The 21975-nt window shown below is 41.5% G+C and overlaps 1 protein-coding gene and 1 long non-coding RNA gene across 2 annotated transcripts; both read left to right on the top strand.

Moving 5' to 3' along the window:
- The first annotated feature begins 2492 nt into the window (after positions 1–2492).
- On the top strand, positions 2493–10289 carry LOC144376160 (uncharacterized). The gene is made up of 2 exons (XR_013436296.1): positions 2493–2702; positions 6081–10289. It is a non-coding gene; the product is annotated as an uncharacterized LOC144376160 (long non-coding RNA).
- A 10295-nt stretch (positions 10290–20584) lies between these two features.
- On the top strand, positions 20585–21654 carry LOC101962316 (olfactory receptor 1L4). The gene has a single exon (XM_005332742.3). It carries the CDS (start codon positions 20597–20599, stop codon positions 21539–21541), a length of 945 nt encoding a protein of 314 aa, XP_005332799.2. The 5' UTR covers positions 20585–20596; the 3' UTR covers positions 21542–21654.
- Positions 21655–21975: the final 321 nt, after the last annotated feature.

Raw genomic sequence — 21975 nt, 5'->3', positions numbered from 1 at the left:
TATGAGTAATTTGTGTTTTATGTAATAAATTTAAATAAAAAGCATATTTTTGTTCAAAAAGAAGAACGTCATTATTGACCTGAAAAACTATTTAGCAGATATTACTAAATTTAGAAAGTGATGGTGATGTGACATCTAAATGGGGGGAAGAGCATCCTGGTAAATAACCTCCGATTGTATGTGACGATTCCCTCTGTGGAGGGGAATTGTACTGGGAGGGCACTGAGAAATGGAGAAGGAAGTTGAGTTTTATCCCATTTATTCTGACATTATTTCAAGTTTTTCACCAAGTATTATAATTTAAAAAATAAAATAGATTTTTAAAAGTGCTAGTGGTGAAGGTGTGGGAAGGGATAAAGTGAGTTGGTGGTAATTTTTTCTCTCCAGCCTTCAAAGTGTTTGTTGTCATCCTCACCTTTGAGAAAACTAGTACATTGGCCTCTCCATCCTTTACAAGGCCACTGTGTCCATTTTCCTGGGATTCAGAGGCCTGGGAAAGACATGAAGTGGTTATCTTGTCCATCCCTCCTCTCCCAAATGGAAAGCTAAACCAAACTGTCTCTACCCTATAGAGAATACTTCCAATGGACCTTTTGCTTCTCCCCATGTCCTGGCCTGAAAACTAAAATCTCATGCTCCATGCCACACCAAACCTCATCTGTCACCCTCCTCAACATCTACCCAGCCCTAGCACCTCTGCCCGACTGCCTATTTTAACTCTTTTTATGTAAGTCCAGTTGAAGATAATGTTCAACCTTGGTTGAGATTAATGCGTGCCCTTTGTGAATGTAGGTTCAGACTCCTGACAGTTAAAGGAACTCAAAGCAATATTTTAGTCCACCTGCCCCAACTTCAGATGGTTCATATCCAAAGGAACACATTCCACGTCTTATCAGTCCTCAACACACCTGTGAATTTTGAGGCCATCCCATGACCCGCCTGTGAAGTGGAGCATTTGCATGTGTCTACCTGAAGATGCACCCACACGTGGCAACCATTCTACTTCCCACATCCTCCATCCCCCTTCCAGCCTACACCTGGAGTCTAACCATGTGTTCAGCACAGAGAAAAGTGCTCTTGGGATTCGGGAGAACTCTAGCAGTAGGTCACTTTCTCTTACTATTCTAATAGCACATAACAGTAGTTATAAAGCATTTTAAAATCTAAGTTTTCATTTGGATTTTGCAACAGCACAGTTGAATGTCATCCACAGTGACAATAAGGGCCAGGATTAGAGAGTAGGAAAGACAGCCTTTTTTTTTTTTTTTAATCCTTACTTCACAGATAAAAAAGGCAAAAGACAAGCTAAGTGATTTGCTAGAGTCTGAAGTTAGAGCGTAGAGCAGCCTCTAAGTACTGGCTTCTAGGCCAGTGTCTTCACCTCCTCCCTATCTTTAGAAAATCACTGAGTAGTTCAAAATTCACAGAGTGATACTGATTCTAGGTGCAACAAGTCTCAGAAATACAAAAGGTGGTAAAGTTGAATGAAGAAACCATCAACAGGACATATGGAGACCCCAGTCTAATCCAGGTCTGAAGCACTTTAGTGAGTTCTTGAAGCCTCAATTCCTGTATTTATAAAATTAGTCTCTTCCAAGAATTTTAGACTTTTTCATTCACCTACTACATGGTAAATTCTCAGACCCACACAAAATGCCAAAGGACAGAGGGAAATAAGTGACTATGGGCAATTAAATGGAAAGTTCTCACCAATAAAGCTGAGAACAGGTACATAAACCTATCAACAATTCACCACCGTGGATCTCTGATGGATAGACCTGGTTTTGGGGCATCAGCAACTGAACAGATGCCCAAATTGGATATGGTGGCCGTGAGCCAGGAAGAGATGTGAAGGCCTGAGAGGCAGCAATGAATGGAAACAGAAAGAAGTGACCTCAAGAAGGAGCCTTGGAACACTGACCAGAAAATATTTAACTTTGTTGTTAGAGTTTGTGTTCATGGAATCTGGGGCAACAAAAATAGCAGGGCCCTAGTGGGGCTCAGACATTTATTTGGTAGTTAAAGATGCTTTTCCAGGCCAGAATATCAGGAAGGGTAAATATGATTCCTGAATCTTTGATGTGGCAGGGAACAAGCTAGAAGGCCCAGGCTCTTGCTGCATCAGGCCACTCAGTGAAGGCATCATTGGGTGAAGAATAGTTTTTGAGAGCTGGGTCCTGGGCTAACACCGCCATATGACATCAGGTAAGTCGGCTCTGCAAGTTAATTTTTTTCATCTATGAAATGATTATTCTGAGGATTAAGTGACTTGAGCTTCGGATTATTGAGTTGATGTTAGGTATCGTGTAGCTGTTAAAATTCCATTAGATTTTTAGTTGAAGGAGTTACCATATTTCTACAGTCTGGGCTCTCTCTCTCTAATAAGGGGTAGAGCATGGATTTATCCACCCAATCCACTAAATAATAGTCATTCCAATCCTCTGGCAGGTGTACCACACTTGCCTGCCCTTCCATGAAAGAACTAGTGAAGGGCTCAGACCTGTAGAAACCACCGCGTCTTCCCCCCACACTGGGATTCATCTCTTGAGTCCCCAAACTGATATATTTTGATATATAAGACAAGAGGAAACTAATTGATAAACTTTGTGAATTTCCGCAGCTCCACAGAGCCTCAGGAGTCTCTCCTCCAGCAACTATTTCCATTGAGACAGCCACGGCCAGGATTGGGGACTGAAGTCCTTGTGAGTTCCATGAACAGAATTCTCTAATTAGCTCCCAAATGAGTGTTTAGGATAAGGCAGCCTAGGGGCTGAGGGAAGCCCAGGGATTTGCAGATTGTCTTCTGCTAATAAGACCAGGGGGAAGGGCCTCCTAGGAAAGAGTTACTTTCCTTTTGGTACTTAGTCTGAAAGGAACTGGGACCTTGGAGGGTGAAGGAGGCCAATTAACAATGCGTGGTTTCTGTAGTGTCATTAGCAAGACTCATTGGGTGAGGGGAGGGAAAAGGTGTTCATAAAGAGAAGGCCTGGCCTGGGCCAGCCTCCTGCAAATAGGAGCCAGTTGTTCCTGACTTTTTTGCCTGGTTATTGGTATTTTCATTCTTGCTCTCTTCAGCATACCCCACTCTCCTGTTCTCCTGCTCTTTTTCCTATCACAAGCTGTTTGTTTTTTTGATTCCATATTAATAAATCCATCTACTTCATAGTCTGCAATAGCTGTCATTTTATAACCGTGTCATGATTTATTTGATCAAAGCCCTGTCTTAACCCTTTGGATGGTTTCCAGTTTTTCACAACCAAGAGCCACACTTTGATAGGCCTTTGCACAATTTCCTGGAATTTTCAACAGTTTTATAAATTTGACAAACTTCAACTAGACAGATTGTATTACTTGACTTTCCTATCAATTCAGTGTGAGAAGGCCACTTCTCTAACCCTAACCAACCCTAGATATTACCATTCAAAAAATCTTTATGATGTGATACTTGAAGCACTATTTTTTAAGTTTTCACTTTTTTATGAGTAAGCCTGAGATTTCCATTTTAGATTAATGAAAATATTGACATTTTGTTATAAATGCTGCAAATGTTTTTCCTAGTACAGTTTTATCTCTTTAATGCTAATGGTGTTTTGATAGTTTATATAGTCAGATAAATATTTATGACTTCTGTTGTGGCTCTCATTTTAAGTTTATAAAAATTACCACCTATTTTCTAGCATTTCTTTTATGACTTTATTTTATACATTTTACATTTTACAGTTTTTCTATCCAAATTCATTTTAGTACACGATATGATGTTGGAATACACCTTTATATATTTTTTAACTCTAGCTTGTGTCCCAAAATAGTTTCCAATAATTTGAAGTGTCACTTTTTAACAAATTATATCTATAGTATATATAAATTATATATATATATCTGTGTTATCTTTTTGTTGCTGTGACCAAAATACAGGAACAACTTAAAGGAGGAAAGATTATAGATCTATCTTGGCTCACAGTTTCAGAAGTTTCAGTCCATGGTCAGCAGGCTTCATTGTTTTGAGCCTTAGGTGAGGCATAACATCAGGGTAGAGGGGTGTGACAGAGGAAAGCTGCTCATCTAATGGCAGCCAGGAAGCAGTGGGTGGGGCAGGTGGGGCAGGGATATAGATCCCAAGGACATGTCCCCAGTGACCTACTTGCCCCAGCTAGACCCCACCTCACAGTAGTCCATTCAACTATCCATGGATTAATCCACTGATGAGGTCAGAGTCCCCATGATCCAATCCCTTCCCCAAAGCCCCACCTCTGAACACTGTTTCATGGGGGAACCAAGCCTTCAACACAAGATCCTATGGGGACATTCCAGATACAACCACAACATACACATTAGTCTGTGTCTGAGCCTTACATTCTCCACCATCTTGTGTTGGTCTACCGTGTTTCCAGCACTGCAGCCTCAGCTTCTCACAGTCGGATTTGCTTGGTTTTCTGGGAAGGAGTCCTCTGACTCTCTCCTCCCAAACCTTCTTGATTAATCTCACACGTTTTATCTTCCCGTTTAACTATAGATAGCATTATTTTGCAACTGGGATTTTCTCCCAATGAGATTTTACTCAGATCTATGTTAAATTTATAGATTGATCTGGGGATATAGATAGCTTTACAATATTGGATCTTTCCTGATAAGGTCATATATTAAGTGTTATTTCTAGAGAACAGTTTTGTAGGCTTCTAAAATCCAGAGATTTTTTGCCTTTTTATGAAGTTTATTTTTCAATATGTAACAGGCTTTTTTTACTATTATGAAGTGGATATTTTAATGTTAATATGAATATTTTAGGACTTTTGATACATCTTGCTAATTTTGTCTATCATCTGGATGGTGGCATCTTTGTCTCCATTGGGAAACAATCAGTGTCCATTTCACCATACCATCACAGTATTTTATTATTTTAAATCATTGCTAATTTGAGAGGCAAAATATGATAATTTTGATTTGCTTTTTCTGCTTACTACTGAAGCTGAGTATTTTCTCCTGTTAATTGTGTTTGCATTTTTGTCCTTTGTAACTTGCCTTTATGTTCTTGGCATATAAATAAATATGTTTATAAATGTAAATGTAAATGTAAATCTATATCTATATCTATATCTATATCTATATCTATATCTATATCTATATCTATATCTATATCTATATCTATATCTATATCTATATCTATATATCCTGGCACCAAATATATATATTTGGTGCCAGGATTGAATCCAGGGACACTTAACCCCTGAGCTACACCCTCATCCCTTTTTTAAATTTTTTATTTTGAGACAGGGTCTTGCTAACCTGCTCAGGGCCTCACTAATTCACTGAGGCTGGCCTTGAACTTGCAATCCTCCTATTTCAGCCTCCTGAGTCACTGGGATTACAGGTGTGCATCACCATGCCTGGCTTGTTTGTGGCTTATTTGTCTTTTGAGATCTCAATGTTTTCCTACATATTTCTATTAGATCTTTAGAGGGTAAAGATATTAACCTTTTCATATTTTCTGCAAATATTTCTCCAAGTTCATTGTTTGCCTTTCAACTTTGATGATTCTCCATACCTTAAAAAAACAATTTAAAACTGTTTATATAGTCAGATCTATTGATCTTTTTCCTTAGTCCCTTCTGTTGATTGTGTACCTAGAATATTAATCCCTCCTGCATTTGTTTTGACACATCTTATAATATATGTATCTAACAGAATTTTTTCAAGTGAACAATCAATTCCCTTGACATTACTTACTGCACATTTCATTCCCTACTTCACTCCCCACTGATTGGTGATGTTTAATTTTTTTCATATATTAAATTATTATAAATCCAAAAGTATGTGTGTAGTCTATCTTCCATTCCATCTATTCCTAAATCAGAATGGCTTTACTATTGTTACACCGTTACAACAACTGCCCTCATTTTTTCCCTTTCATATCACCAGCTAGAAACTAAGCTTTACATACACCATCTCATTTAATCCTTGTAACCAAAATTCTCTTTGGCAAATGTTACAGTTTTTACTTAGAGATGAAGCTAGCTTGCAGGGGACGGGAGTGGATTGTGAGGAGAGAACACAGTTTAACATTATCTTCATTGATTTTTCAGGTTGTTTGAAGATAAACTACCCAGCTTCTCTTAATCCCCAACATTAATTTTAAGCACCCAAGGACCCACAGCACAACAGATGCTAAAGCATCACATGGATTTCCTTGTGTGATTTCTTTTATGCATAACAAAATGTAACCCCGACTCTATTTCATTCCTGATGAAATACACAGAGCATTCCAGTGGGAAATTTAAAAACTCTCCTGGCCAATGCTAGGAGAATGACTTATCTTCATTTAATATATTGTGGTGGAAATTTAACAACATGTCCTGACATCAACCAGGTATGTGTCATTTGAATACAGCAGGTGACCTAGGCTAAAATTCTAAACCTGAACAACCTATGGTATAGTCATTTTTAGAGATAATAATTCATATTTTTCTATTACCTAAATTTTAAACTCTGTACTCTGTATCTTAAAAAACTATCTGATTTGGAGATTCAGAAGAGAAAACTGAAGTGAGAACCAATGTGATTCTATTTGCTGATGCAAAAGTCAGAAAAGCAATAATCTTAACATGTATTTGGACAAAACTTTAAAACTATATTCATATAAACATTTTCTGTTCCTAAATAGTATAACTAGTGATGTCCAGAAACATAAATGGTGGGGGAAATGAAATCAAAGAGAATTTAAAATAAGTTGAAATATTATGTTCAATATAAGTGTTAACTTCATTAACAGCACTCATGGAGGGAGCTGAGCAGTTATTTTTAATTGAAAATCTATTCAACACACCACCATGAATAATATTTCAATAAATGTAAGAAGAATGTAATTTTGAAGATGTATCCAAATATCAGACAGTCTGTGAGCTCAGACACCTCAGATTAGCTGTGCCCAAACCTGAGATGTGCTCTTAACACTTCGCCTTTTAGACTAGACAGAGTTCTTCGTGAGATCAAGCATTCCTCTAGAGGCTGGGTTGTAGCTCAGTGATAGAGTACTTGCTCAGCATGTGAGAGGCCCTGGGCTTGAAAAAATAATTTCTGTATTATTTCTTGACATGTCCCTAGAACCCAGCGCACATGGAAGTGATAAATAAATACTTTTTAAATTTTTAGTTAATTAATTAATTTTAATTAGGTAAACATGACAGCAGAATGCATTTTGACTCATGTACACAATTTCAGCACAACTTTACATTTCTATGGTTGTACATGATGTAACGTCACACCATATGTGCAGTCATACATGGCTAAGTATTGAGTTTAAAACTTCTCGTGTTAATAATCTTTTCATTGGAAGGTTCCCATTAAGTACTGTTGAAACTTATGGGCCATGATTTAAAGTATAATTTTAATTAAGTCTGATTCAAAGAATTTGGAGCTTATAATAATTTTTTAAAAAATTTATAGTTGTAGATGGACAGAATGCCTTTATTTGCTTATTTTTATGTGGTGCTATGGATTGAACCCAGTGCCTCACACATGCTAGGCAAGTGCTCTGCTACTGAGCTACAGCCCCAGCTCCATACTGATTTATTTCCATAATGTCAAGGTAAAAATCCATCCCTATTCGAATACCTACTCTTCTCCTTTGTGTCTGTTTTTCTTCCCTTCTCTTCCTTTCCTTTTTCTTTTTCTTTCTTCCTCCCTTCCTTCTTTCCTCTCTTCCTCTTTCTATCACTCTATTTTTTCTTTCTCTTTCTTTTTTATGTACTGGGAATTTAACCTAGGGTCTTGTGGATGATGTAGATAAGCACTCTAGCACTGAGTTACATTTCCACCCTTTTTATTTTATTTTGAGGCAGGGTATTGCTAAGTTTAGGTTTGCTTCAAACATAATCCTCCTGCCTCAGCCTCCCAAGTAGCTGGGATTGTATGCACCACTGAGCCCAGCATGAGATCATCTTCCTAAAAACATAAATCAGAAAAGAACAAAGATTGTATAAATCCAATTACATGAGGTATCTGGAGTATTCAAATCCATAGACAGAAAGTAGAATAATGGTTACCAAAGACTGGGAGGAAAAGGGAAGGGAAAACAGTGTTTCATGGATACAGAGTTTCTATTTGGGAAGAATATGGATAGTGGTTATGGCTGCACAACAATGTGAATATACTTAATGCCACTGAATGGCACAATTAAAAATGGTTAAAATAGTATATTTCACCACCACAATTCTGTTCAGAAAAAAAGCATCAGAGAGCTCACAGGCTCGTGAGCTAGGATCAGAGAGAGGACCAGGTTCAGAGGGGTAACTTAATAGTTGCAGTCTTTGTACTTGTATGTACTTGGGGCAATTTCTTCTCTAAAAGCCAATCTGGACTGAGTATGCTTTTGGAAGGCTCATGGCTTGGTTCTATCACAATTGCAGTATTATACCTAGACAGCCAATTTGTACATTTGTGTGTGTGCACATGTATGTACCAGGAATAGAATCTAGGGCCATGTGCATACTAGGCATGCATTCTACCCCTCTGCTGCTATGATGTTGATATTCTCATCTTTGTCCTGATCTTTGTGGTTCCAACTTGGCTAAGCCCAGAATCTCAGGGAAATTGTTATAGGGACCTGTCTCTTAATCTGAAGTAAAAAAAATTAGGGAAATAAGGAATATTTAGTTGAGATTTTAAAATGAGAAGTCTCTCACAGTCAGAAAATGATTTGGAAAACTCAGATTATAGTTTATCCCATTACAGTTCCCAATGCTACAAGAGCTTGGAAACAGAAAAAAAAATTAAGAATTGTTACAGTATCTGTGAAAAACTTCCTCCGACAATAGTAAAGGAAAACAGGAAGGACTATTAACACTCCCAAGAATAGATAACACTCTACCTTAACCCCATTATGAGGATTTACACATGTCCAACTATTTCTCATTGTCTCAGTTTTTTGCATGTGCACACACACACACACACACACACACACACACACAAGCTCTAAAACAGTCTTGGCAGGAATTCTTAAGTCTGTGAATGAAGTAATCTGGTCACTGTTCTGAGCTCTGTGCTCCATAATGTACAGAGGGAGATCCCAGGTCAAAGGGAACAACCAGTTCAGTTGAATATTGTGGACCTTCCTTCTCTAGCTCATCCCTCTAGAGACATACAGTCTCATGCTTTGATTGGGAATGGAGCCTTCCCAGCCAACGTTCTTGGTCATCTCATTAGCCAGGACCAGGTCCTATGCCAAGAAGAATGAGACAAGTCACATGTCAAGGAATGAGGTTACCTGTGACTGAGTAGACAAATCAGTGGTGGGTAAGGGGACGCATCCTCCCTGAGTTCAAAGGATCTCCACCTGCAGTCTAATAAACTATGGTTCCATTAGTGAGAAAACAAGAGAGGTGAGGAGAGAAACAGCCACCGGGTGGGCCATCAAGAGTGGCTTGGGATAGTCTTAAACCATCCCCCAAACTCACCCGGTTTCCTGTCCTCCCCCACCTTGCTTCAGTTCCTGGCTGTCTCCTCCTCTCCACCTCCCCACAACTGCTAATCGGTTATGATGTTTTCTCCTCAGCTCCCTCACTTATCTCACCTGGTGGGCCCCTAATCACCTGTAAAGGTTATGCAGCATTTTCTCAGATGCCTCTTCTGATTCACTGGGTCTGGAACAGGCCTAAGAATTTGCATTTCTAGTAAGTTTTCAGGTGACACTGCTGCTGCTGTTCTGGGAACTACAGTCTGAGAACTGTGGCTCTAAGTATGTGTCATTCTCTAATTTGATCCTTTCTCTCCCTAGAAAATATCACACTCTTCAGGTAGGGACATGTCAGACTGAGTTGACATCACAGCACCCAGCAAAGAACCTGCCACACAGTGGGATCCCAGCCAAGTTTAATAATTTATATTCCATTCTGTTTGTCTTTGCTTGAATCTCCGACTCTTTCAAAAGCTCACTGGTTCTTCTTAAATTAGTATAATCCTTAGGAAATAGATTTCATCTGGTTCTTTCACAACCTAGATACTTGTTGAGGCTCTAGGAAATGTGAATACCAATCTCACTGCTCCTAGAAAAGGGTCTTTAGGAAATAATGACCTCTCAGGGCCACACCTATAGACCTGGTGCAAATCCTGGCTCTTGCATCTATAATTTGTATAACTTTTGGTAACTCACAGCTCAGCCTCAGTTTTATCATCTATAAAATGAATATAATAATGCTATACTTCATGGAACTATTAGGAATTTTAAATGTTGATATATTTATGAGAAATGAATGTAATGCCTAGTAGATTTTCAATAAATTGTAGCTGCTACCTTAGCATTGTTATTCATTTTATTAGCGTATTCTCTCGGTTTTCCTAAGCCCATTTTTTTTCCTGCCTTACTGAGACCATAAAGAGATTTGGGCTCTGAAATTTACCTCAAGAGAACCCTTCATGCCAGGCATGGTGGTGCACACCTGTAATCTACGTGGCTCAGGAGGCTGAGAAAGGAGGATCACAAGTTCAAAGTCAGCCTCAGCAATTTAGCAAAGCCCCTCAGCAACTTACTGAAAGCCTGTATCAAAAAGTAAATAAGGGCAGGGTATGTAGCACAATGGCTAAGCGTCCCTGATTTCAATTCCCAGTCGCCCCACCCCCATGCTTCATACTTAATACTTTTTTTCTGGGGCTTTAGGTAAAAGGGTTTATCATTGCATTACCACTGTGAACTGCACAGTGACTACTGGATTGTAGACCAGGGAGACAACAGCAAATTGAGGATCATAGGTGCTTCTCTAGAGAAAAGACCCAACTCAGGACAGTTGAGACAATGCAGATAGGGAGATAGATAAGAAGCCAAACCTAAGTACACTCGCCTTATTTCATTCAGATGAAGTTTATGAACAGGTTGGTGACAACAGACATCATATCAATGGTTGTCTCAGGGTGAGGGATGACTAGAAAGGGCATGAGACACTTTCTAGGATAATAGATATGTCCTATCTACTTGACTTGAATGATGATAATACAGGTATGTATATTTGTCAAAAATTATTGAACTGAACTTACTGATCTATGCACTTTACTGTACATTAGTTATATATAAGAAAAGAAAAAAAAAGAAAGGTGTTATCATAGTTGTTTCCTCATGAGCAGATGGCCACATAGAGTTTGCAGACTACTGTGGTCCAGAGAAACATGTCCATGTGCCCAAAGATCTGGAAGAAGTAGAACTGAGTTGGGTATCCTGAGTTGTAGATGGATCTAGTTTGGGTCTAGATGTCCAGCAAGGTCTCGTGTATGGTGGTGGAGGTGTAAAGGATGTCTACATGGAACCTGTTGAAGAGAAAAAAGTACATCCAGGTGTAGAAACATGTGTTGGCACCAATAGCCAGGACAGTGAGCAAGTTCCCAGCCACAGTGACCATGTCTGAGAAACTGATGTGACTCCATTTTTGAGAAACCAGCCTCTACCTCAGAGCAAAGCCTGTCCAAGGAAGGGGGCATGACCCTTGTCCTTGGAAAAATCCACAGAGCACTCCTAAGCACATACCTACCCTGCTGAGTTGTTTGTCTACAAATAACAAGAGAGATCTGCAGCACCAGGTGTCCCTGACTCAGTTAGGCTAGGTGAGGACCCATAGCAACCCCCTAGCAACCTCCAATCAGCATGAGACAGGGAAATACCTGGGATGCCAGATGACCCCCCCAGTAGTTTATGGTGGTTGATAACATATTGGGAAACCATGTATTTCAGTACGTACTCCCCTCGTGGCTTAAAACAATCAGTGCAAACAAATCCCCCTCTTGTACTAACCAATCACCCCTACCCAACTTGTTCCTGTCAGTGATGTGCTAATCAATGTTAAGAGTTGTTATTTGACTTTCCTGTGGTATGGAATGATATGCTGTGTGATGTTGTGACGCATAGAGTATCCCCCCAAAACTTGTAAAACCTCCCTGGAAAAAGGCCCGGGACTCACTCCCTGGGACTGCTGTGTCGGGAACAGTTGTGAGTCCAGGCTCAAGCTTGCAATGAAGACTCTTGTGTGATTGCATCTGATTCGGCTCCTGGAGGTCTACTGGGGTCCCATGAATCTGGCATTACATGTCCATCCACAGAAAGGCAATGTTTTTGGTTGGTTGAGTAAAAGCATGATCTAGCCCATCAAATTGGACTGGTTTCTCAAACAACTCCTAGAGACAGAATTGAGCCCAACTTCTCCTCCTTAAAATGTCTGCGATTGTCTCATAAACTTTGTCATTGTACCCATCTACTTACATCATGATATATGTAGGGACTGAATTCTTCACATCTGCATCTTATCAATCTTTGGGTTGAATTCCACTTTCTTTTAGGTATCGTCTTTCTTCCTGAATAGCAAATTTTCTCTCTCCATTTTACATATTCAGTGTTTGTTGTTTCAAACATGCATTTGTCTCTGAGTTCTAAATAAAATGGTATGTGGAAGATTCCCCCATACTAAGCATGTTTATGAAGACCCAACATTATTCACATATAAGATTTTATTTTATTCTAGTTTGCATATTTTATCACCTTTAAATTTTAATTTTTAAATGATATGGGTTCTTAATACCAAGTCTGACTCTGTTGTATTCTCTTTCTTACTATGTTTCTTCAAGAGAACTCTCACTTTACTTCATTTCCTCAGATCATATTTGCAACTATCTTGACTAACAACAAAACCTAACAATTTATTCCCGTTAAAAACACTCTCACAATTTTTTGACAAATTGATATTTCTTTATAGACTGTTTACTGAGAAGTCTTGATTTCTATATTCCAATGTTTTCTACACCTAATGGTATGCCTTATGCTGTGAATATCAGAGATATTAACGTGTGTTCCTTACTATATGGTCACAGGTGACTCTTATACACGTTTTATTTAAGATTAACAGTTTAGGAAGCAGAGCTACAAAGTTTAAAATATTGTCTTTAACTGATTTAACAACTTCTGCCCTAGAAGATACCTAAGAAGAATTCATTAAAACTCATGTGATATCCTTTTCACAAAATAGTGATGCTAATAATTATATAGCAGAAAGAAATAGAGTGTAATTTTTCACTTTGATACTTTAGAAGGAGATATAAATATCACAAGAACTCAGTTATGTTTAGGTTTATTACATTGCAACTTGTGTTCAAGTGGAATACTTTATTGATCTATGTTTTGTATAGTGGATTGAACACAGAGGCATTTAACCACTGAGCCACAGCCCTAGCCCTTTTTGTTTTTTATTTTGAGACAGGGCTGGGCAAAGTTGCTGAGGCTGGCCTTGAACTTGCAATCCTCCTGTATCAGCCTTCCATGTCACTGGGGTTACAGGCATGGGCCACCACACCTTGCCACAGAATACAACATCTTTGGAAATTGCTCCACAAATCAGTTCAAACCATGTAAAACTTGGTGATATCATTTATTTATTCATTCGTTTGAGAATTAGAACTAGGCTGATACAAAATAGAGTTTATTTAAAATAGTTTACATTAAAGAAAATAAAACAGGATCAGACCCTGGTTTAGAGTTGACTATACTGTTTAGAAAACAGGCAGGTATACACAGGGGATCACAGGTATACATCATGTTGTTGTACGAGAGATCACTTAATAATCAAAAGAAATTAAAACTAGGTTTTCCACCAGTCCAAAAACCAAGAAAAAATAATTAATATTAAATAATAATAAAAATATTTTACAGTGTCAAGGAGGTACATATAGCCATTGCTAATGCCATGCCATTAGTAAAAAGTTTTCTTGATGAACTCCTCCACAGCTTTAGGAGTTACAGTAATGGTCATCTATTTGACCCTGGCTTTCCTATCTGGGGTCTTAGGAAAACTTCAAAGAAAAAAATAGGCCTAGGGGCTGGGATTGTGGATCAGCAGTAGAGTGCTTGCCTAGCACGGGCGGGACCTGGGTTCGATCCTCAGCACTACATAAAAATAAAGGCATCATATTGTGTCCATCTACACCTAAAAAAATAAATACTTGTTTTTTTAAAAATAGGCCTAAATTTGCCCACCTTCTTCAGTAATTTTTTCAACATTACAATAGTGATTAAATAACTTGTGCCATGTCCACCTGATGAAACATTGTAATCATTACATGAATGCCATCTTGTTAAATATTTTTAAATTTAAAGTCTGTGGTTAATAGTGAAAAGAAAAGTAAATGCTCAGTATTAACTAGGGTTACTGCCCAGCATTGTGGGAGGCGGCCGTGTCATGTGACCAGCATTTTCCTTCCCTGATTAGTGAGGCGCTGTTGGTCACTTCCCGTGATCCGGCCACATCAATTGGCTCTAGAAGGCAGCCCTAATCTTGGAAGTAGTAAAAATGTCGAAAATGTGTCTTCATGTGTAGGTGTGCCTTCCTACAGCCCCAGTGGTAGAGTTACCTTACCTGTCCTTGTAACCCCGCCCCTCTTGACCTTTATTGGATGGAAATTTCTGAAGAATGAGAGTCCCCCCAATAAAAGACCAGTCCTGAACGTGTGACATTTCTCACTCTCCCATTTGGAGGGCTTGAAGCTGAGGGCAGAGGAGCGGTCCTGGGGCTTGAATTAAAGGTAAATTGTGTGTCTGTGTTTTATTTGATACCTTAGGAAAATTCACTCGAGCAACACTTAGTTTAGCTGCCCGCACTGATTGGGGGCAGTACAGCATTGCAACTATTGGTGCTCAAGTCCTCTCTCCCCAAACTGAATATTTACTATCAAGGGTGGATCCCCACAATTTTACATCTTCAGAAATGAAGGGATTATCAGATACCATTGGTTCACCCTTCTTGATGTGCCAGTGAGGAAACAGACCCAGAGCAGAGAAGTGATTTGTCTAGAGTCTATCTGCAGCCAGGACTTGGATGTCCCACTCAAACCCCAGACTCCTCTGAATACTTTCCTGGGAGATCAAAAGGGCTGGTTACCCCCAAGAAAAATGAATAAATGTTGCCAAATGAATGGTTGAGCTGGAGAATTTCATCCCATGAGATGGGACTATCATCTCCATAAGCATTATAAGGCAGCTTGGCAAATGAAGAGAGCAGGACAGAGACAGAGAGAGCAAGCTTGGGAGATACTGGGAAATTGAGTGTGCTACTCTAGGTCCAGGAAGATTCTCTGCTGAGGTCAGTGAGGACGTCTGGACAGTAAAGAGGCTTCGAAATGAGAAGCAGACTCCAATTTGCTTTGGCACAAGCTGGACAGGACTGAGATCCTAGCATCTCCAATCTGGCCATGGAGCGAGGGCAGTACCTCACAAGTCCAGTAAGAGCAGCTCCACCTGGGATGCGGGGCTCAGCTGCCCCAATCTCAGTCCTGCTGTCCTGGGGTGACTGCCAGTACCTGTGGCTCTTCTTCCCCTCCCTTGACTTCTGGGTTAGGCTGAACTTCTAGGGACAAGTGGGCCTTGGGGCCCAGGGAAGGGATGCTGGGGCCACACTGGGAGATGGATATCCAGGTCTCAGCTCTGGCACAATGCTCTTCTCACATGGGGATTGGGAGGAGGAGCTCCTTGATAAGCAAGGAGTCACATGGTGATGTTGCAACCTTTGGGGTGATGGTGGAAGTTCCACATGGAGAAAGTGAGGGAGAAGAGGACTGAGTCTCCTGGCAATGGGTCTTTAACCAACCCTCTTGGGTCTTTCCCTGAAGTAGGAAGCTGAGGAGTGACAGCATTACCCTCTGAGCCTGGTGGATTAGCACAGCCAGCCACTACACTGAGGACTGTCAATCTGAGTTCCTGGATCCCAAATACCTTTGCTCCTACTCTCCCACTCTGTATTTTTAGCAGGGTAGGTGAGGGGAAGCCAGGCTAGCTGAGGGCTGAGGGGTCCTCATGGGGCTAGGGATCACAGAGGCTGCTGTAGCTCCCCAGAGAGTTTTCTAGTTAATTAATTAGCAGGTGACCCCCTCTGCTCTGACCTGCCTGTCACCCCTCCCACCTTTGACTGTGGATCCAAGTCTTCCTCTCCAGGGTACACTTGCCATAACTTCCCTTCAGCTACAAGGAGACCAGCCCCTGGGTCTGTGTTGTGGTAGCCAGAGCCTGATCATGCCCACAGGTGAGTTGACAGGCAGGAGACTTGTTGGTGGGGAGTAGAATAATCAGAGGAGAAAGGCAAGGTAGGTAGGTCAAGTGCCTGAGGAAGAGAGTTAAATAAGTATCTGCCCACGTGTGGCAGACAGCACAGGGAAGTGACTAACCACAGGTGGGCCACTGTCTGGGAGGACCCCCTGAGGTCTCTGTGTCTCTGTCATTTATGTGTGGAGATCTGTGTGTACGTCTTCATATGTAAGTGGCACATGTGCTATGTTTTCTGTAGTGCATGGATCATGTCTGTGTCTGTGTGTTAGTGACTATGACTGTCCGTGTGTGCTTGCATGTGTGTGTTCCTGTCCTAGTGAGTGAGTGCATGACTGGCATGCCCATGTATCTGAGTGTATCAAGATATGCCTGCACTTTTGTGCCGGTGTGTGCCCTGCGTACTTCTGTGTCTTGATGTAACTGAGTGGCATTGTCTGCAGTAGGGTTTAGGGCAGTAACTTGTGTGGGAGACACAGCACTGGTTCTACATCTGATGCCTCCCTGCTTCATTTTTCTATTTTAAGTGAGTCCTTCCTACCTCCTTCAAAGCAGCACCCATAATATCTGGGCCTCAGGAAAAGGGTCCTGCATCAACAGAAGCAGGTCAGTACCCAAGAACCCCAGTCCTGTGCCAGACATTTCAAGGGGAACTGACATGAGTCCAGTAAACATATCTCCTCATTGAAAGGAGTTAGGAGGTGGGGGGTTGAAATTTACTAAGCACCTATTATTTGCTGGGTTTTGCTTCAACCATTATACCATGAGGAGGGCATAATGATCCATTTTTAGAAAAAAAAATGGAGCTCAAGACATTAAGTAATTTCCCTAAAGTTTTACTTGTAATTTCCTTTGTATGTGTTATTTATTCTCTCTAAAATTATCTTCCACCCTTGTCTGTCCAGTGAACACCTTCTAGCTGGCCTTGCTCAAGTGCACCTCTTCTCTGGAGCCTTCCCTGACTGTCGAGAGTGTTAGGGAAAACCCCTGTGCAAGACCAAGGGTCAGATGGGAAAAGATAACTAAACACTTGTCCTCAGAAGCCTCATCATCTAGTGGGGAAGATGAGCTTCACAGCAGAAGAAGTCACTTTAGTGTCAGCAAAGGAGGGCCGAGTTCCAATGAGAGTTACAAGAGACAGAGGGGAGAAGCAGATGTGGGGGCTGCAGAGTCTAGAAAGGGCACGGGGCTTCTGGGAGGAAGTGGAACCAGAGATGAATATTGGAATAGGGTAGAAAAAGCATTCCAAATAAGGTAGAGAGGGCAGGGGAGGCATGTGAGAAAGCTGTAAGAGGTAGCAAAAAGGCCAGCCTGGCTGGGGTCAGGGGAAGCAGCAGCCTATGGAAGCAGCTAGGGGGAAGACTGGAGAGAATACCAGGAGCGATGTTGGAAGGCCTTGGACACCGGGCTGAGCAGTCTGCACTGAATCCAACAGGCAGCAAAGAGTCTGTCTGGGCAGTAAGCTGAGTGGGAAGAGCATGGCTCAGGAATTCCCTGCAATTCTGTCTCTCTGCCTCTCTCTACATGGTACCGGTGTTGCAGCCCACAGGAAACACACTGAAGCCTCTGGGCTAAGATGGATGGTCACACACCTGTCCCCAAGACTGGGGACCTCTGGCCAGGAGAGAGATCAGCCCACAGACTCTGCAGAAGAGACTGAGGTCTGGCATGCTGCCCTTCAGGTGAGAGAACCCAACGTTTCTCTGCTATCTTCTTACCATGGGTCCTGTCCTCCTCCCACCCCATTCTCCAGCCACATTTTAGCTCCAACTCTCCCACACACAAAAAAATATCTTCCTTTGCTTTCACATTCTCTCTCCCCAACCTGCCCTGCCCTTTCTATTCCCAAGTGATCTTGTACTCATTCTTCCTAACTTAATTTGAGCCTCACCTCTTCTGTGGGATCTTCCCTATATCAGCCAGGCAGAGGAAATCACCCTCACTTTGTTCATACAATTAATGTTGTGCTTATTCCATTGTGCACAGCTGGAGGTCAAGGACAATGGCTGCCTTACCTCTGTAGCCCCAGAGCCCACAAAGCCTTCCCCCAGCAAGCACTCAATAAATAGGCAGGAATGGTAGGCTTCAGCCATTTTATTGACCCAGGGAACTCCACACAGATCAACCCCAGCTTGAACATTGTGTCCAATTCCTGCTAAGAAAACATTGACAAAGCAAAGAGTGAATGAAAAAGGACTGGAAATAAGATCTTGTAAGAAAGGATCTAAGGCTCCAGTGATAATCAGGTTGAAGAAAACATCTGTAGACCCAGAATAGATCCCCTTGATAGCTATATAAAAACAAACAAAACAAAACAGACCCAAAAAAACAAAAAGTGCAGAGAAAGTAGATTTGACACGTGTTGTCCCTAGAGGCCAAAATTGGTGTCATTTCTTGCAGAAAATTAGGTTTTTTAGTTGAGATTAAGAAAAACAACTAAATAACTATATCTCTCCAGTACTGGACTGAACCATTTCAAGAAGCCATAGAAAAAAACCAGTGGATTTCTATATAGGGGAAAAGGAACCAAGATCTATCAGCATCCATTCTCTGCTACTCCTTGTACCTACATTACCTCACTTAATCTTGACATCAGTCATGTAAAGCAGGAATCAATATCCTCATTTCTTAGATGAGATGACTGGAGATTAAATGAAGGAGGATCCATGTTTACACAGCAGTCAGGATCAAAGTCCATGTGGCTGTGACTTCACAGCCAATGCTCTTTCTGCTGCATTACACAGCTGCCTGAGGAGGGGTTGGGAAGTGAAGGTCAAGGTCAAGGGTAAAGGAGAATAGTGCACTGAAAAAAAAAATGAATAGATTTGAGGGGTGCCAAAGTCTAGCTCTTCCATGCTCCTATTCTGTGATGGGCCAATGAGTAAGGCTTGCAGAAACTAAGGGGGTGATTTCTCTGGGATGGCTAACGGGTGACAATGACAGAGAAGCAGAAAAATGAAATCAGGATACATCCTCTCTTCTTTATCCTCCCTTCATTTCTGTTTATCACTCACTGCTCCTCAAAAAAATCTAATTCAACAAATATTTTCAGATGCATTTTGTATATAGCTCACTGGACAAGGCAGGGAGATGCAGTTTCTTCCTGGGAGGAGCTTTTTTGTCAGGCACTGACTTGGTCCATTTTCTGAGATCTGACCAGTTTTCCTGGCAAAGGGTGGGCTGATCAGCTTTGTAGCAGGACACTTGTAGAGACCTTAGAACAACAGGAGATTGTGGTGTTTTAAGGAAGAAATTGAATGGGAGACAAAATGAGTGCATTATTTCTGAAATCACTGGAGTCGTTGGCTAAGTGAGAAATGTAATAGTTTTATGTACAATCAATTTTACAGAGAGATAAGAGCAAGAATAAGCTTTGCCCAGGGTCTCAGTGTCATAATGTGGATGCTTTACTCTTTCTAGTCCATGTCTTCTCTACCAACAATTCCATACAGTCTCTTCCCACTCTCAGGAGTACCCTCTCCTCCTACACCAGAGCATGTCTATTTCATGAACTCCTATTCATTCTTCAGGGCCTGATTCAAGTCCCACCCCCTTTTTTTTTAATTCTTCCCAAGCTCCTCCAGGAAGAATAATTTACTCCAATGTAGTTCATGAAATTAGAAACATACTAAGATACTCAGCATGTTGCTCCAGATCTAACTGAGGGTAGAAGCTGAGACTCTTCCATCTTGCAGTCTCCCACAGTATCCTATACCGGGGTCAACAAATCATGTCTGACTGGGAAAGTCCAATCTTCCACCTGTTTTGTAAATAACGTTTTATGGCAACATGGCCATGGCCATACATTTACTTATTGTGGGCCACTGCTTTTGCACCACAAAAATCAGAGTGGTGTGGTTACAACAGAAACTGTATGGCCCACAAGCCTAAAGTATTTACTACATGATACTTTACAGAAAAAAAAAAAATGGTTGATTTGTGAATTAGCACATAATGCGTGGTGGAAATGAATGGCAAATACAGTAAGGTGTCTGGTGAAGAGATTTAGATTAGTATTTATATGGCCTGGGTCCTGACTCTTTGATTAAATAGGTGATGATGATGATGACAGACTAATGATGAGTAGACAGATAAAAGTTATACAACTTATTATGTGTCAGGCAGTGTGCTAACAATTTTAAATTTACTATTCACTTTATCCTCATTACCAAATCCAAAGATAGAAACTAGTATTTTCCTCATTAAAGAAGAAGGAGCTGAGAGGACATACTACCTTATTAGTAAAGTGAAGACTCAAAATCAGGTATGACAACAAAACTTGAGACTTCCAATCATTACCTTAAAACACCCTTGTGATATGTGGTTTCTTCATAAAATTAGGATCATTCAGTGAGCAATGTGGTTTTCAATCTGTTTTAGCAAGCAAAAATCTAAATTTTTGTAAATACTCTGTGATCCGGATGTGTAAAAAATTTACATATGGAACCTCAACATGCAGGAAGTCCCCCTGGGGTTCCTCAGAACTTAGACCTGCTGTCTCTTCTTACTTCTCAGCATTCCCACCTGGCCAGGTACTCCATGGCTCTGGTCAACCTCACATCCGGCCCCGAGTTCCTCCTCCTTGGCCTGATGGATGACACAGTCGCCCATCCAGTGTTGTTCCTGCTCTTCCTTAGCGTCTATCTGCTCAACACCATGGGCAACCTGAGCATGGTGGTACTGGTGAGGTCCGATGGGGCTCTGTGCTCCCCTATGTATTACTTCTTGGGTCACCTGAGCTTTGTGGATGCCTGCTTTACCACGGTCACGGTCCCCCGACTGCTGGCCAGCCTGCTCCACCCAGCTCAGGCCATATCCTTCCAAGCATGCTTTGCCCAGATGTACTTCTTTGTGGCTCTGGGCATCACCGAAAGCTACCTCCTGGCGGCCATGTCCTACGACCGCGCGGTGGCGGTCTGCCGGCCACTGCACTACACTGCGGTCATGACACCCTGGCGCTGCAGGGCGCTGGTGGGTGCGTCCTGGGCGGTGTCTCACCTGCACTCGCTGCTCCACACCCTGCTCATCTCCGCGCTTTCCTACCCCCACTCTGCCACCGTGCGCCACTTTTTCTGTGACATGACGGTGATGCTGAGCTTGGCGACCTCAGACACGTCCACTGCAGAGACTGCCATCTTCTCCGAGGGCCTGGCGGTGGTGCTGACCCCTCTGCTTCTTGTGTCGCTTTCCTATGCGCACATCCTAGTCGCGGTGCTTCGAGTGCGGTCGGCAGGAGGCAGTCGCCGTGCCTTCTCCACCTGCGGGGCCCACCTGGTGGTGGTGTCGCTTTTCTTTGGCTCTGTCCTGTCGGTATATTTCCGACCTTCATCCGCCTACTCCGCGCGTTATGACCGCCTGGCCAGCGTGGTGTATGCAGTGGTCACACCGACCTTGAACCCGTTCATCTACAGCCTTCGCAACAAAGAGGTCAAAGGCGCTCTAAAAAGGGGGCTCAGATGCCGAGCCGCACCCCAAGATGTGTAAGGACAGGTCTGGGTTCACCAGCACTTTAGTAAAAATACCCAAATCTAAGTTTCTCAATTTGGATCCTATGACATCTTATTTTTTGTTAAAAAAAAAAATTAGACGGAAGTAAATATGACATGTTGATTATAGTGGTGGGTACATAGCAGTAAGTCCAATCCATTCAGTGTTGCCTGAGCGTTTGAACTAGACTTGACTTTAAAAAAACTGGGGGCAACAATCAAGGTAAGGCAAGGAAACTTTACCTGTTGGTGGAAAAGGGAAAGAAGAGTGTGAACAGCAAAGAGGGGTGGAGAGGAATGTTGGGAAGCAGGGGAGGTCTGAGGAGTTTTTTCTACATTTTTTTGTTGGTGCATTAGAGTTGTACATAACCACGGGATTTATTTTTACTTTTTCATACATGCACATAATATAACAGTGTAATTTGGTCAATA

Source organism: Ictidomys tridecemlineatus, chromosome 3, assembly GCF_052094955.1.
Source record: "Ictidomys tridecemlineatus isolate mIctTri1 chromosome 3, mIctTri1.hap1, whole genome shotgun sequence".
In the NCBI taxonomy this organism is placed as follows: domain Eukaryota; kingdom Metazoa; phylum Chordata; class Mammalia; order Rodentia; family Sciuridae; genus Ictidomys; species Ictidomys tridecemlineatus.
This window is presented reverse-complemented; position numbering and strand designations above follow the sequence as displayed.